The 14,403-nt window shown below is 41.7% G+C and overlaps 1 protein-coding gene across 2 annotated transcripts in view; it reads left to right on the top strand.

The window, feature by feature from the left end:
- The window catches only part of plppr5b (phospholipid phosphatase related 5b), a 173,469-nt gene that overhangs the window by 145,657 nt on the left and 13,409 nt on the right, over nt 1-14,403 (top strand). For both annotated transcript variants that reach the window (XM_049565616.1, XM_049565617.1), the window contains 2 exons: nt 5,926-6,102; nt 11,709-11,843. In XM_049565616.1, coding sequence (XP_049421573.1) covers nt 5,926-6,102; nt 11,709-11,843 — 312 coding nt within the window. The remainder of the gene's footprint in view (nt 1-5,925; nt 6,103-11,708; nt 11,844-14,403) is intronic.

Here is a 14,403-nt window from a genome sequence, read left to right as displayed (position 1 = left end):
GCACTCCTTACCTGCCTGAGCTCCTGTTACTGACCCTGCCTACCTCTGACCTGTCCACATCGTCTGTTCCCCGACCACAAGTTCTGCCTCAACGTCTCCAGTTTCCGTCTGCCTGTGGCTGTGTGGTGTTTTCCTGCGACGATGATTCAGCATGAGTGTTGCCATCTGCTCGCCAGTTGCCTACTGCTGCAATCCATCTGTGTGACGCCACACGTTGCCTTGTGTGTGTGTCCTCCTTTCACCTGCCCGTCGGCTCCTCAGTCCATCACCTGGCTTCTGCTTCCCTGCTGCCATCCCTTGTCAGCTCTGCTGCCTCACTGGACTGCTCTTGTTTCTGACCCCTCTCCTTCTCGACCACGCCATCAGTAAGCCCCTCTTTGTTACCTCTGCCTGCTAACGGACTGAACTGTTCAAGTCCAAGAAGTCACGTCCTTGTTCTCGGTCCCGCTTCCAGGCTCCTGAACCTAGAGACTGTGTGTGAGCTCTGAGCCCCAAGAACGAACCATTACCAGAATATCTTCGTCAGCTCAAGTTCATATTCACTTTGTATAAAAATAAAGGTCGTTACCAAATGTCGCTCTGCGCCACTGTGCTGAATCTGGGTCCAGCACCCGCCCGTTACACCATGTCTTGGATGGTTCCAAACCAACAAACAGACTCCCTAAGTTTTTATCCCCGACCTGCTCGATCTGTGTTTGACAAACTTTCATTAAAGACTATTACAAACTGCCCACCTGTCTCTGGTGCTGCTACTGGGTTCAGAGCATACCCGTGACATTTGCTTCTTATCATGTGGTGGGATGTAGCAAAGTTAATACATAGACCAACAAGTGTAACCAGCCAAAAATATTCTCTGCAGTTAACTGAGCAATGGTTAACTGCTGACATCCCTAATAGAGTTAAAGCCTTGCAGACCTTGTGTCAGGGGACTGCTTAAGGAGATGTGGAGCATTACTGCAGAAATGGGGTCCTTTGAACAGGATGTGCTGATTACTGAAGACCTTCATTAACCCGTTAATGGAGAGGAACCGTAAAGAACCTCCCAGAATGCTCGCTCAAACAGCTCCGCCATGCAGCCATTTTACCCTGCAAGCGGAAACACATGATATATTTAAGCCCTGAATAATCAAAGAGATGAAGAATAAATGAATTTCAGAGTGAGAAATGGAAACATTTGATCTGGCCTTGGAAGAGATTGCGCACTCCAATGAAAAATACAATTAAGCCCTCAGAGGCTGTCTGCTGCCTCAACACAACAGATTAGTGATTCGAGCCAAACATAGACGTGTTTCCTCTGGTCTATATTTGTCTGTTTCTGTCTCTCTGCTCCTCCCTCCTCCATTTTCCCCAAGATTGATATCATGGCACTAAAACGAGGCCACATTGGATATTAACATGCATGTATGGCACTGTAGCTTGAGAAAACACATTGTGTACCGAGTGTGCTTTGAATCTGGTGAGAAATCAGCCCGCTCGTTCTGACTCACAGGTCTACATCTGTCTACATCAAATATATGTATTCCTATAAAAAGAACTTTCACTGTAAAGAACCGTATTTATTCCGTGGTGCATCTGTTCCACCTGCAGAGCTACAGGCTGTTTTGTGGCCTTTCAGCAGGAAGTACAGTAACAGACGCTCCTCTCCTCCACCCTGCACAAATGCCACATGGTTGGTCAAAGGTCTCAAAAGGTTATAACATGCGTGAGTTTACCAGCCCCCAGCTTGTATGATCTTATTATTTTTTAACACATCCTGATGCTGAGCATAGCAGAAAAAAAATAATTCAAATATAATTTAACCTTTGAAAGGTTTGGGTCCCTGATGTCAGTGGCGTTGGTAGGCCAAGGTATTGTCTTGGCCATGTCTACATGCCTAAATGCTTTTAGTTGCTTTCATGTGATTGGCTGATTAGCAATTGAACAGGTGTAACTAATAAAGTGGCTGGTGAGTGTATATTGACATAGATATTTGATATTTATTTCCAACCTGTAAAAATAAAAAAAGAAATGGACATATAAGCAGAGAGATGGAGAGAAAGTCATATTTACAAATAATGAAAACCAAAATGTAAAAGAAAATTGACAACGTACAATTACTTTGATTTACACACCTGAAAAGGAGGGGAAGTATAAACTTATTAAATCCCACCCCTTCTCCATGAGTCACTGAGTGAAATTAAACAGACAGCTTCCTTATGTTTATAAACCTATACCATGGTGTAAGGTAAGCTAGTGCATGCTATTTTGCACATATCATCTCGTCACATGATCAGAGACTTGACATTGGATAACATCAACATACATATTACCCAATTAGTTAATTAGCTAATAGTTTATTATAGTCTATTTGGAATAAGCATATCATTTTGTTATAGATGCTGTTGATTTTTTTTTTCTTTACAAATAAATAAAGAAAAACACATGATGAAGATGGGTTTGCCTTTTTCAAGGGCATATATGTAGCAAACAGCACTGTTTTGAATGTTTGTTTTTGAGTTTGTTTTTGAATATTTCCAAGTTGGCAATCACTCATAAGGGCCAATGCACCACCCAGCACATTGTTTGAGGGCCCACCCCCACATCATGGGCCCCAGTGCAGCGGCACTGCCTGCACTGTCTACATTTACGCCCCTGACCTTGGACTTTTCTAAATATTCAGCGTAGCGTAAGTTCAGGCAGGGCACGATGTCAGACTCTGCTCACATCCAAAGCCACTGCTCTAGGCTTTCCATGTAAGCACATGGAAAGGCAGAGAGGTGTGCTCCCCTTGCCTCAGGCTTTCCTCGTATGCACGTGGAAGGGCAGAGAGGCCCCAGAAGAGAGCCATACCACCAAATATCAAACTGCAATGGAAATAAAGTTTTCTTTTGACTAAAGTGACTGACATGCACATTTTATTGCAGTTTAACATTTTTCACACAAAAATAACCCATATACATACAGTATATAATAGTGATTACTAAATATCAATCTTACAAAGCACAAACCTGTCTTAGTCTATAATATGGAGCCTGGAGCCTATCCCAGTTACCATACACCATGGACAGGTTGCCAGACGATCAAAGGGCTGCCCAAAATATGAACATTATTCTTCAATTTATACATAGTGTACACACACATACCTATTAGCAAATATGTTTTTATTAACATATTAATACGTGCATATAAAGACACATATCAGGTCTCTAACATGACACTATTCAAAGAAAGAAAACATTCATAGATAGTGTTAGCCAGAATATAATGCATGCTGTGAAGTATTATCTGATCATCTTTAACAATGTTTCTAAAGATACTAAATTCAGCTTTTGAGAAATGTTTAATCTGTGATGAATCTGGAGCCGACCTGATGGGAAAATGACAGATTAATCTAAAGACAGTGATGTAATGAGAGATAATCAAGTGGTTTTACAGTGTGCTATCACTTTAGAGATTAGAGTTCAGGCCTTACGATAATGATGCATTTTTTACAGCACTTCATGTGAGGCCCAGATGGAGAGGAGAGGGAAAGACGAGGAGGAGGAGAGGATGATGATGCTGCAGGCTCTATCTCTCCTCTTGAGTCTCTTTTATGTCGTTACCACAAAGACCACACATGGCAGAGACATCGTCTGTCGGTCTTATACGGCCGTCCATGGGTGTGAGAAGTTCAGGATCTTGACGCTGGAGGCCAGGTTTATGTTGAACGATATGTTTTAGGGCTGCGAGTTCCAGTAAAAAATATTAATGTCAGTAATAGTTACCACGAGCTGATGTCTTAGGTAAACAACTGAAACATCAGGCAAAGTGTTAGGCACGTGGAAGGGCAGGGAGGTGTGCCCTCCCTGCCTGCGATAGATAGCTTCTCCGGCACTCCTCCCCATTTCTCACTTGATTTCCACTTTTCCATCCTCGCCTCTCTCCTTTCCCTCCCCTCTATGTTTGTCCCCCCCCCCCCCACCTCACTTACTTTCTACATCTCCCTCCCTCTGGGTATCATCTTCAGCGTCTACTTTCTTTCTTTTCTGTCACTCCTTTCCTCTTTTCTATCTATTATTCTCCTTCTGCTTCTCTCTCCTTATTTCTTTCTCACCCTGGTATCTTTTTTTTTCATCCCACAGTTCCAGTGGCAGATCTGCCAGCACTTCTCTAAATACAGTGGAGAAAATAGAAAGATGCCCCGAGGAGAGACTTAACATATCAGCTCATATTTACACACAGTCACAGCTGTCTGGTGGCATTTCACCACAGCGGTTTTAATAAAACATTAGGAGCACAGGAAGGAAATTTCAGAATATTTTTGAAAGTCAAACTAAAATAATGTTGATTTTCCGCATTTTTCCATCAGCAGAATATATAGAGTGGGGGAAAAGTTTTTATCCTCATAAACATGTCGGAGACACGCAGCACGAGCTGAGTCACGTAGACGGCTCCTACTGTCTGCAGTCATTTACACACCGACACAGCTTCTATGAGCAAAACATCTCCGATTTTTACATCAGCCGTCAAACCAATAAGAAATGTTCACCTGTTTCATCATATTTTCTATCAGCCTTTATGTGCAGAACCTTATACACCAGTCTCTTCACAAAGCAAAGGAATCCTCATGTGTCAGTGTAGGAGTCAGGGACATTTGATATGCAAGACTCCAGTATTTACAACTAAACAGAATTAAAGTCCTCAAGGTTGCTTATATGACGCGTTGTAGGATGCATGGTATTCATGCACCTCCACTGAAACACACGTTTGTGTCAATCAAAACATATGCAAAGACCTGCTCCTGTGCTTGGTAGATAACGTCATTTAATTGATACACTGCTCAAAAACATTAAGGCAAACTTCAATCACACATCAGATCTTGATGAACGAATTATTCAAGTTGAAAATCTTGTATTGTATTGTATAATTTATTGAGAACAAAATGCGGTCAGTGGAAACAAAAACCCACTCAACCCACTGAGGGCTGGATTCAAAATCAAACCGAAAATCAAAGTAAACCGCTAAACTGGTCATGCTGGATGATGTCACAGGCAGCATAACATTCACTATGGTGTCTCCAGACTCTTTCACGCCTGTCATATGTACTCGTGGTGTTCTCTGGTGAATGATGGAGCTGCACGGTGCTGGGCTGTGAGCACAGGTCCCACTAGAGGATGTGGGGCCCTCATGCCACCCTCATTCACTAGCAGAAGACCAGGCTAGAGAAGAATCAGTCAGGAAGGATAAGGAGAGAGCAGCTGTCTGTGGACACCACATGTGAAACCATTCCCTTTTTGGGGGTTGTCTTGCTTTTGCCTCTCCATTGCACCTGTTGTCACTTTGATTTGCACCAAAGCAGCTGAAGCTGATTCACAATCACTTGTGCTTCCTACATGGACGGATTTATACTACATTTTATTATTAATACAGACAAACACTGAGTACTATTACATAATCATACCATCAGCCTGGTGTATGCTGTTAATATAGACTTGCTACTCTGCTGCAGAGTCTACTACATTAAGCACACTGCTGTTAGTTTCCACTGCGGTTTTTATCTCCATATTGTCTCTGTTGGGTTGTTTCTTTTTCTTTTGTTTAGTTTTTTTTACGTGCCACTTATCATTTATTTCTTTCACTTTTTCTATTTATCTGTACTAATGCTGTCTGTCAGCTGAATCTTCCCGCTGGGGATCAATAAAAGTTTGTCTTATCTCATCTTAATGGAGTTTATATTGAGCCAATAAAGGCTAAACTGCTGTAAGACGAGCGTCGCTGCACGGCTCAGCAGCAGACTGGTGTTATAGTAGTGGTGTGTTTTTCAGCTTGGGTGACTTACTGTGACTCGGCAGATTAGGGTCCTGAGTTTGGAAATGTTTCTTAACTGAGAAAGTGATGATACAAGTCGTTTTACAAGATGTGAGAAAAATCTGATGATCTTATCCTTGCATGTCTCTTCCTCGGCAGATGTATGTGACGTGCACGGTGCAGGCGAAGGGCACTCGTCTGGCCAAGCCGGTGCTGTCTCTCGGGCTCATGTGTCTGGCCTTTCTCACCGGTCTGAACCGTGTGGCTGAATACCGCAACCACTGGTCGGACGTCATCGCTGGCTTCATCATAGGCACAGCCATCGCCACTTTCCTGGTGAGACTCACACCTACAGAGGTCATATATGTTGTTGTGTGTTTGAGGTGTGTGATTGGAGACATAGTGACATGTATGGAGCTTACCACATGTACTTTGTACACCTACAGACATAAACTCATTCTACTTCAGATCCCTTCCTGTCCTTTTAGACTTTTAATAGGGGTGCAAAAATGTATTCACTTAAGAATCAACAATTTTTTATCTTCAGTGTTTATGACTCACACTTGGTAAGTCGTGAAATACATGTTCGCCAAGCGACACAAAGTGCTGTCCCAGATGTAAATGCTGAAATGAAAACAAATCAAACAAAGCAAAGTGAAACACGTCACACATTGTTATATCATGTCCTTCTCATTTGTGCATTTGACTGTGTCACTGTTCCACAGTAAAGTCACAGCACAGCAGTGAGCTGGGCTGTTGCAGTCGGACCTTGTAGAAAGCTTTGCTGGCTGCTGCTGAGCGGTCAGTAAATCCCTCCCAGCTGTAAGACTGTCGCCTCGTTACACCACAATGCCTCATTTTCTGTTTCTACACATGTGAAATACAAAAAAAGGATTTGAAGTTTGGCTAAGAAACAAAAGTATTCCAGTGAGTAATGTAACACACAATTTTTGCTGCAGTTCTGAGGAATAAATAGGGCTGCAAATAATGATTCTTTTCATTATCGATTAATCCGCTGATTATTATAACTGTGCCGGTGACAGCCGTGGCCAGAGGCATCATGTTTTCGGGTTGTATGAATCATTCATTTGATGTAGCGCCAACAGACAGCACATCAGAGAGTTACAGCACTCTAGGATTATAGCACCCAGCGTACCGGCACAACACCACTTTATCCTTTAAAACACAACTCACAATTTAGATTAATTTTTATGAAAAACATAAATAGAAACATTTAATAGAAAGCTTTGCCTTCTGGTTTTCTCTTCACCACAATGACGATCCATCTTACGTCCCATTTTCCCCTCACATGTGACCCTGAGATACTTGAACTCCCTCCTTTGGGGCAGTAACTCATTCCCAACCTGGAGAGGGCAATCCACTGTTTCCCGGCAAAAAAATGTGGCCCCAGATTTGGAGGTGCTGACCTCCACCTCCTCTGACACCTGTTACGCCGAAAATGGAGGCAGACCCAATACACATGAATGCTCCTAAATTATAAGCTTTTATCTGACAAAGCTATTACAACAATATCGTTATGATAAACCATAAAACAGAACTCAACGGGCCTATATTTGGGACAGGCCTTTAATTCCTTTGACGCAAAACTGTTGCTCAGCAAAGATCAGGAAATACAATGTCCCATCCTTGTTTACATGAAATCTCAAGAACACCTCAAGGAAATTTCTTCAAATTAAGCACAAATGTTTATTTGGACTCAACAATGAACTGAATAGTTTTGGTGAATAAAGGTCAAGGTCACTATGACTTTGTCTGTCTCATTCTCGTGAATGCAGTATCTCAGGTACCGCATGGAGGGATTTTTTTTTTTTTTTTTTTTTTTCCAAATTTGGCACAAACGTCCACTTGGACTTGGGGATGTACTGATTAGATTTTGATGGTCATGGGTCAAAGGTCAAGGTTGCTGTGACCTTTCACAAGGTTAAAAGGGAATTTCTTCAAATTTGGCACAAACATTCACTTTGATGATGTGTTGAGCAGATTAGATTTCGGCGGTCAGAGGTCACGTCTTTCTGACCTCATCTGTCTCATTTTGTGAACGTCATATCTCAAGAACACCTTGAGGGACTCTGTTCAAATTTGGCACAAATGTTCACTTGGTCTCAACAGTGAACTGATTTGATTTCGGTGGTCAAAGGTCAAGGTCAGTAAGACCTTGCATTTGTCAACGCAGAGCCCCCACCATAGGTACAGTATTGATTAGACGCAGAAGTAATATCCCATACATCCCAAAGGCCTGTTGATTTTAGTGATTTAAGCAAATAATAGCCCAGGCTATTGATTGAAGTTTTACATTATACCAGGATTCAAATGTTCAGCATGTAGCAGAGTTACAGAGTTTAGATGCACTCTATACAACACAATGATTACACCCAGTTGCTGTATATCTGTGTTGGCTGCGTGGCAGCACGTGCTGAGAACACAGGCCTGCGTTCCCTCGTGAAAACTATATATCAAGGCTTGTCTTGCCCTCACAGCTGTGCTATCATGAAACACACACACAGTGATGATGAGTGGGCCCCAGATACAGCACGTTTCCTAGCAGCAGCTGAAAGAAAGTAGCAGCAGAAGATAATCTTTCCCCCCCTTTTTTCCCCTTTCTCATCCTCTTTCTTCCTCTTGCGTTTGACAGAGAAAGGCCAGTACGTTCTTTGTTGTGGCTAGAGGGCTTTGAGAGCAAGAGAGGGTCTGTGATAAGGCCTCGCTCAGCCTCTCCACTCAGAGCTCCAGTAATGTTGGCCTTGGTTAAAGAACACAACAGTGTCATCAGGGATGGACGGAGATAGGAAAAATACAAAGACAACAGTCTTTCTTTTAATACCAGAGAAACTGAGTACCCTCTCCTCCTCCTCTTTCATCTCCTCCTTTTCTTCTATCAACATCTCCTATTATCTCCTCTCCTTTCTTGTCATCTCATCTCCTCCACCTCCTACTCATCTACCCTTGTCTACCCCACCTCCTTTCCTTTTCTCATCTCCTCCACTGCTCTCTCTCCTCTCATTTTAACATGGCTGCCTCAAACAAATGGCTCTCATTATCACAGCGAACAGTGAATCAAAGAGCAGATTGGCCCACTCCCGGCTTTGCAGTGATGCTATTTTATATGTGCAAATTATCTCCACAACAGACTGCTGATATATTGGGAGCAGTAAAGCCCATAAAGGGCCTGCAGATGGGTTGGTGCATAACAACGTGGTCTCAGGTCTTGAGAATTAAACTCATAAATGGGGCCATCTAATTTAGAAAATCTTAAAAAATTCTGTTCTCAGACAGATTAACATGAGGAAATAAACCAACATTCAGGAGCCTGAGGCTAAAAACACACCTCACGTGTCAGTACACACGTTGGTGCTACCTGGGTCTGAATTTACTTGAACAGTTAGGTCTAATAAAGTGCCATTAAATCTTACGAGACTTATCTTATTGTATCTTTTAACTTTGTTTGTACTCGCTTGTTCTATCGTCTTGTGTAATGAGAGGTATCAGCTTTACATGGTGTTTCTCTCACGGCTCTCACGGCATAATGTGTAGCAACAGCAGGCAGCTGTTTTCAGGGAAAAGCTTGAATAACCCACCGTACTCTACCTGCTCAGGAGCAGACAGACACAGTTAGAGACTAGCAGGTGGACATCAAGAGACAGAAAGGAGTTGGAGGAGACCAAAAACAGAGATAAAAGAGAGTGAATATTGGACATGTTTGCACAGGAGGTGTTTCGGGCAATCTTCCATTTGTCCATCACACACTCGTATAATGGAACAGATACACATCCTGTGCATATGTTGGTATTTTTGCTAATTGTGATGTCATTTCCTGGAGTATTGTCAAATGCTTTATATCCCAAAAATCTGTACAACCAGAGCCAAAAGGTTATGTATGTCAATAAATCATAATAACTGATGAAAGTATTGAAAATAGTTGATAGTTTCATCTGCAGTAGAAATATTTCCCCGGTGCCTACACTGGTGTTTTCTGGTATTTCATATCCCTAAAATCTGAACAACCTAAAAGCTAAAAGGTTATGTGTGTCAATAAAGCATACATTTGATAAAAGTATCCAAATTCTGTCTTAAATGAAAAACAAAACATACAACAGACATTTCTATCGACCTGCTCCTCTGCTCCTCTGGTGCCACCGCACATCTTCACCATCTATTGGATCGCTTGTAGCATAACGTAATGACATCATCGCAAGTAGACAATGTGATGATGCAAAAGACCGAAGTCTTAGCTTTCTGCTGCTGCTGCTGCAAAAAAAAAACACTTTCTATGTTAGTGATTGTTTTAGATTGATTTTAAACAGGATCAGGACGATGCTTTGGCATCATCGCTCATTTTCACCGTCTTTTGGACGGGTTCTAGCATCACATAATTACATCATCGCACACAGACAACAGCATGGCGCGAAAGACGGAAGTGTTTGCTATCAGTTGCGAAAAGAATGAACACTCTAGCTACTGTATTTTTTTGCAGCTCGTGCTATGTGTGTGTGTGAATGCACTCCAAAGAGTATTTTTACGCTTCAGTCTATTTTCATCTTGCGGGTTAATTCTTTGTAGCGATGGCCAAATGAAGCCTCATGAAGCATTTTCTTTATTTTATGAGCCCACTAGATGGAGCTTTTTGTTCAACAAAAGGTTGAAAGCACACTGAATTGCCATTCTTTGAGCCTCTCTCTTTAAACCATGAGTGCCATCTAGTGGGCTCAGAAAATAAAGAAAATGCTTCATTAGGCTTCATTTGGCCATCACTAATTCTTTGGCTTTCTTGCGAGTACACCCTCAAATGTCCAGTCCTGTATTTCAAGTCTCTTTATCTACAACAAACCAAGCAGCAACCTCTGAGGCAAAAAAATGAGGCCAATGGGAAAGCACCACAAACTGCAGTTCATTAAATGGCCACTTGAGGCTGACTCCAAAACAGAGTGAATCCCCAGAGACCCCCATGTTTAAATGCCCAACTTTCCAACAGAAATAAACATGTTTACATCCTGGTACCAAAAACAGTTTTGGTCTCTGTATCAAAGTCCCACATGTTGAAGTATCTTTAGGAAAGATACTGAACCCCAAACTGTGTAAGTGCGTATGAATGCACTCATAGCCATAACAAGTCCATTTATTTATTTTGCCGAAAGCTAAACTTCTGTCTGCTGTCGTTTGCATTTGTGGCCTGCATGGGGCAGAGCTCTGGTGTAGGAGGGCACAACAAGAATCTGGCAGGGTGCAGCTTATTCCCTCTAGATCGAGGCCTGAGAAACAATGAATGAATGCTTGGGAACAGAGAGCTTAAGTGATCCAGTATTTGCAAAATTACTGTATATTTTGTGCTCACTTCCTTCTAGGCTAAATGCGTATATATTGGCTAATGTCTTTTATTAGTTAAAGCATGTGTAAAACACTGTTCAGTTGGGGTGTGGCTCCCTGTCTGGCCTTTGGCTCATGGAACAGAAACATGATTGTCTGTTTGTGGTTAATGACTTTTCTCAAGTTTTACGACCCTCCATTCAAAGTTCCCAGGTTGCACTGCTCTGTAGGATATAATGGACTGCAGAGGACTCCAGCCCTCACAGTTTCTGTGGATCTCCTCTTTGCTCAGCCAACTTGAAATTGGTTATTTCATTTTGAACCTCAAAGCCACATTTTGCTCCTTATTAGAGGAGCTCATGCAACACCCACATCCATCATAGTTAGAGTAGCGCCCCCAGGGAAAAGTCAATACACACATATGTGACCTACATACTTTACTTACCTTACTCATATAATCAGGAATCTCTATCAGTCCTTGAAATTCAGTTACACACATTTCCGTCCTCTGCTGGGAGACACTTGTGTGGTGTGTGTGTGTGTGTGTGTGTGTGTGTGTGTGTGTGTGTGTGTCACTGGGCTGTAGGTTATTTTCATTTATGTGCGTGTGTGTGTTATAGGTGGTGTGTGTGGTCCATAACTTCAAAGGCAAGTTACTGCTGAGCGAGGAGTCACCAGCGGAGCAGCGGCCCAACACAGCCATGCTGAACATGGGCCGGATGGAGAGTCCTCTGGAGAAGTACATCGCCTCACAGGTCAGCACAACTCACCTGCGCTCAATAATAATACACACCTTTTTCATGTCCTGGATAAAGTCTGATCGCCCATTTGTACTGAAATACTGTACGTCTGTATAAAGTGAACTCTCGGTTGATATTTTTGTTCGAACTTTTATAAAGCTGCTAATGATTTGAGGATGATGGCAGCCTTAGTAATATTCCATTGTAAAATTTGACAGTTTTCATGCAGTCATACAGTTGTGTTGTGTCACACGTACAAATTCAGATTGCTGAAGTATAAGAAATTAGAAGCCGAGTTGTAGACGATACGATACGATACGATACGATATATTTGTCTTGGACTCAGGAGCTGCAAGTATTGCTGCTTCACAGTAATAGTCCAGAGGAAATGAAAAGCAAACACCATAAAAAAACAAACATGAAAACGCAAACTACAGACCTGATTGGCTGCCTCCATTTTCACGTTGGATTCACACCAGGTGCAAATAAAACAGTTCGCACAAATGAATTACATGTAAAGTCAATATAAAGAGCCGATTAGATGTGAATTCCTGCTGGGCAGCACGATGAGTGTGACATGAATGACGCTAAGTACATTAATTAAGCAACATGATTAAAGTGAGCAGCGTGATATCCAATAACCAATTAGCATTGAGATCCTCCAGGGATGTATGATGCCAGGGACGTACCGGTGGAAGTTCGTTCATTGAATTAGCGATCTCATGTGTTTAACGCAAGTTATAGTCAACACAAATACTCATTCAAACTCGAAATGTTTGGTGTGAACACAATATCAGTGATTCAGAGCAGCAGTGTTGTGCTCACTGACAGCTGTTTCTCCCGTTGGAAACACTCAGCCAACCAGAGCTTGTGGACAAGATTAAGAGTCAGGATGTTTCTGTGCCAGAGCATTAAAAAAAGAAAGAAGAATTCTCCCTGCGCATTTAAACAGAACACAAAGCAAATTCTGGAGGTGATGTGATTGCATACAAAGTCAATGGACATCCAGGGAGGCACAAATTGTTGTAGACATTTGGAAAGTGTCTACGCTTAAGCGAAAACTGTGCATGTATCCTGGGGCCTTATGACTCTGCCTCCTAAGTGTAAAGTGACCAAAGGAAAAAGGAGAGAGAGTGGAGGGAAACGTGAAGGGCTCAGTTTTAGGCTCAATTGAACACAGTCACACTTTCTACAAAGACGCAGCCACACTGAATGATGGCGTGAAAACAAACTGGCAATGCAACCTGTGAAACACTGTTTAAAGTGCGTCTGAATACAGGTGATATGCACCAGCAAATATATTTTGAAAGGCCACTTCAGACCAAACATTCGCAACGAGACGACTTAAAACAGGCAACTACTTGCAATGCGCCGTTCTGCAATGTTGTAAAAACCTGCCAGTTCACACCAAGTCACCTAGATGCCTGGTTGACTTGGTGTGAATCAGGTCAAAGACATGAATTTGTATTTTGTCATGAAGATGGTTCAGACACCAATATGTGACCTAGATATGGAACTTCAGCCTCATTAAAGCAGGTCAACAACCATCAGTGAGTGTTGTACCACACATTATGTCACAACACCTGAGTCCTTCATTCACAGGTGATGTGAAACGCAACCTTCAGCGTCAAAGCCCCGAGTCCTACAAACAAAGCAAACTGGTAAAACGTATGCCTGTTTTGCAAGAGACATGTTTACACAGCACTAATAAAATAACCTCTGACAGTCAAAGTCCTGACATTTGATTTGGCAGCACACCTTGAAAGGTTGGATGTGAAGTGACAGGTGTCAGCTACAATCACTCAGGATATTACACATGATGCTGCTGTCAGTATTCTTAGCACAATACATTGTAGGTGGTTTCACCTGCCAAATCGTACCACTGTATTTGTACCTTCATTTAGTCTCTACAAAAGAAGTGATGTGAATCAAGTTAATTTCCACAGGAAACATTAAAAATAACACTAAATAAAAATAATTCATAGAGATAAAATTCACAAACACCCATCAGAAATTTTAAGTGATAAATAAAACTTACAAATATAGTTTAACATCAAGAAATAATTTACTCTTTTACAGGAGCATACTGCTAAATCACAGTAATCTAATGTACAGAAACTGTAAAGTTACAGTTAAATTCAGTCATTTTTCTGGAACTGCTAAATCACAGTAATATGCAGGTGTAACTGCTGTGAGATCACAGTACACAGCTGTCACTTCACAGCCGTTTACTGTTAAAATGACAGTAACTTACTGTGAAAGTAATGATGCAACTATAGTAGTCAGTAATTTACTGTAAATGTACACTTATTTTACAGTGTAGATATACTTTGAGAAAATTCCCATCTTGATCTAACCCTGGTACAGAGCATGCATTTGTGTTTGTATTTACATCATGTATGGATAAAACTGAACTCTAATATGTTTCTGTATTTTAGCCTTTGCTCATCTTTACAGTTCTTCTTGAGCTGAACACCAACCATTAGTTCTGATAATACAGAGTACAAGTAGCAGTGTCTAAATTTTAATGACACACCTACACACACACTGCTGCTGTAGGAGACGGATGATGAAG

The sequence above is a fragment of the Epinephelus fuscoguttatus genome, linkage group LG21 (genome assembly GCF_011397635.1).
Source record: "Epinephelus fuscoguttatus linkage group LG21, E.fuscoguttatus.final_Chr_v1".
NCBI lineage: Eukaryota > Metazoa > Chordata > Actinopteri > Perciformes > Serranidae > Epinephelus > Epinephelus fuscoguttatus.
This window is presented reverse-complemented; position numbering and strand designations above follow the sequence as displayed.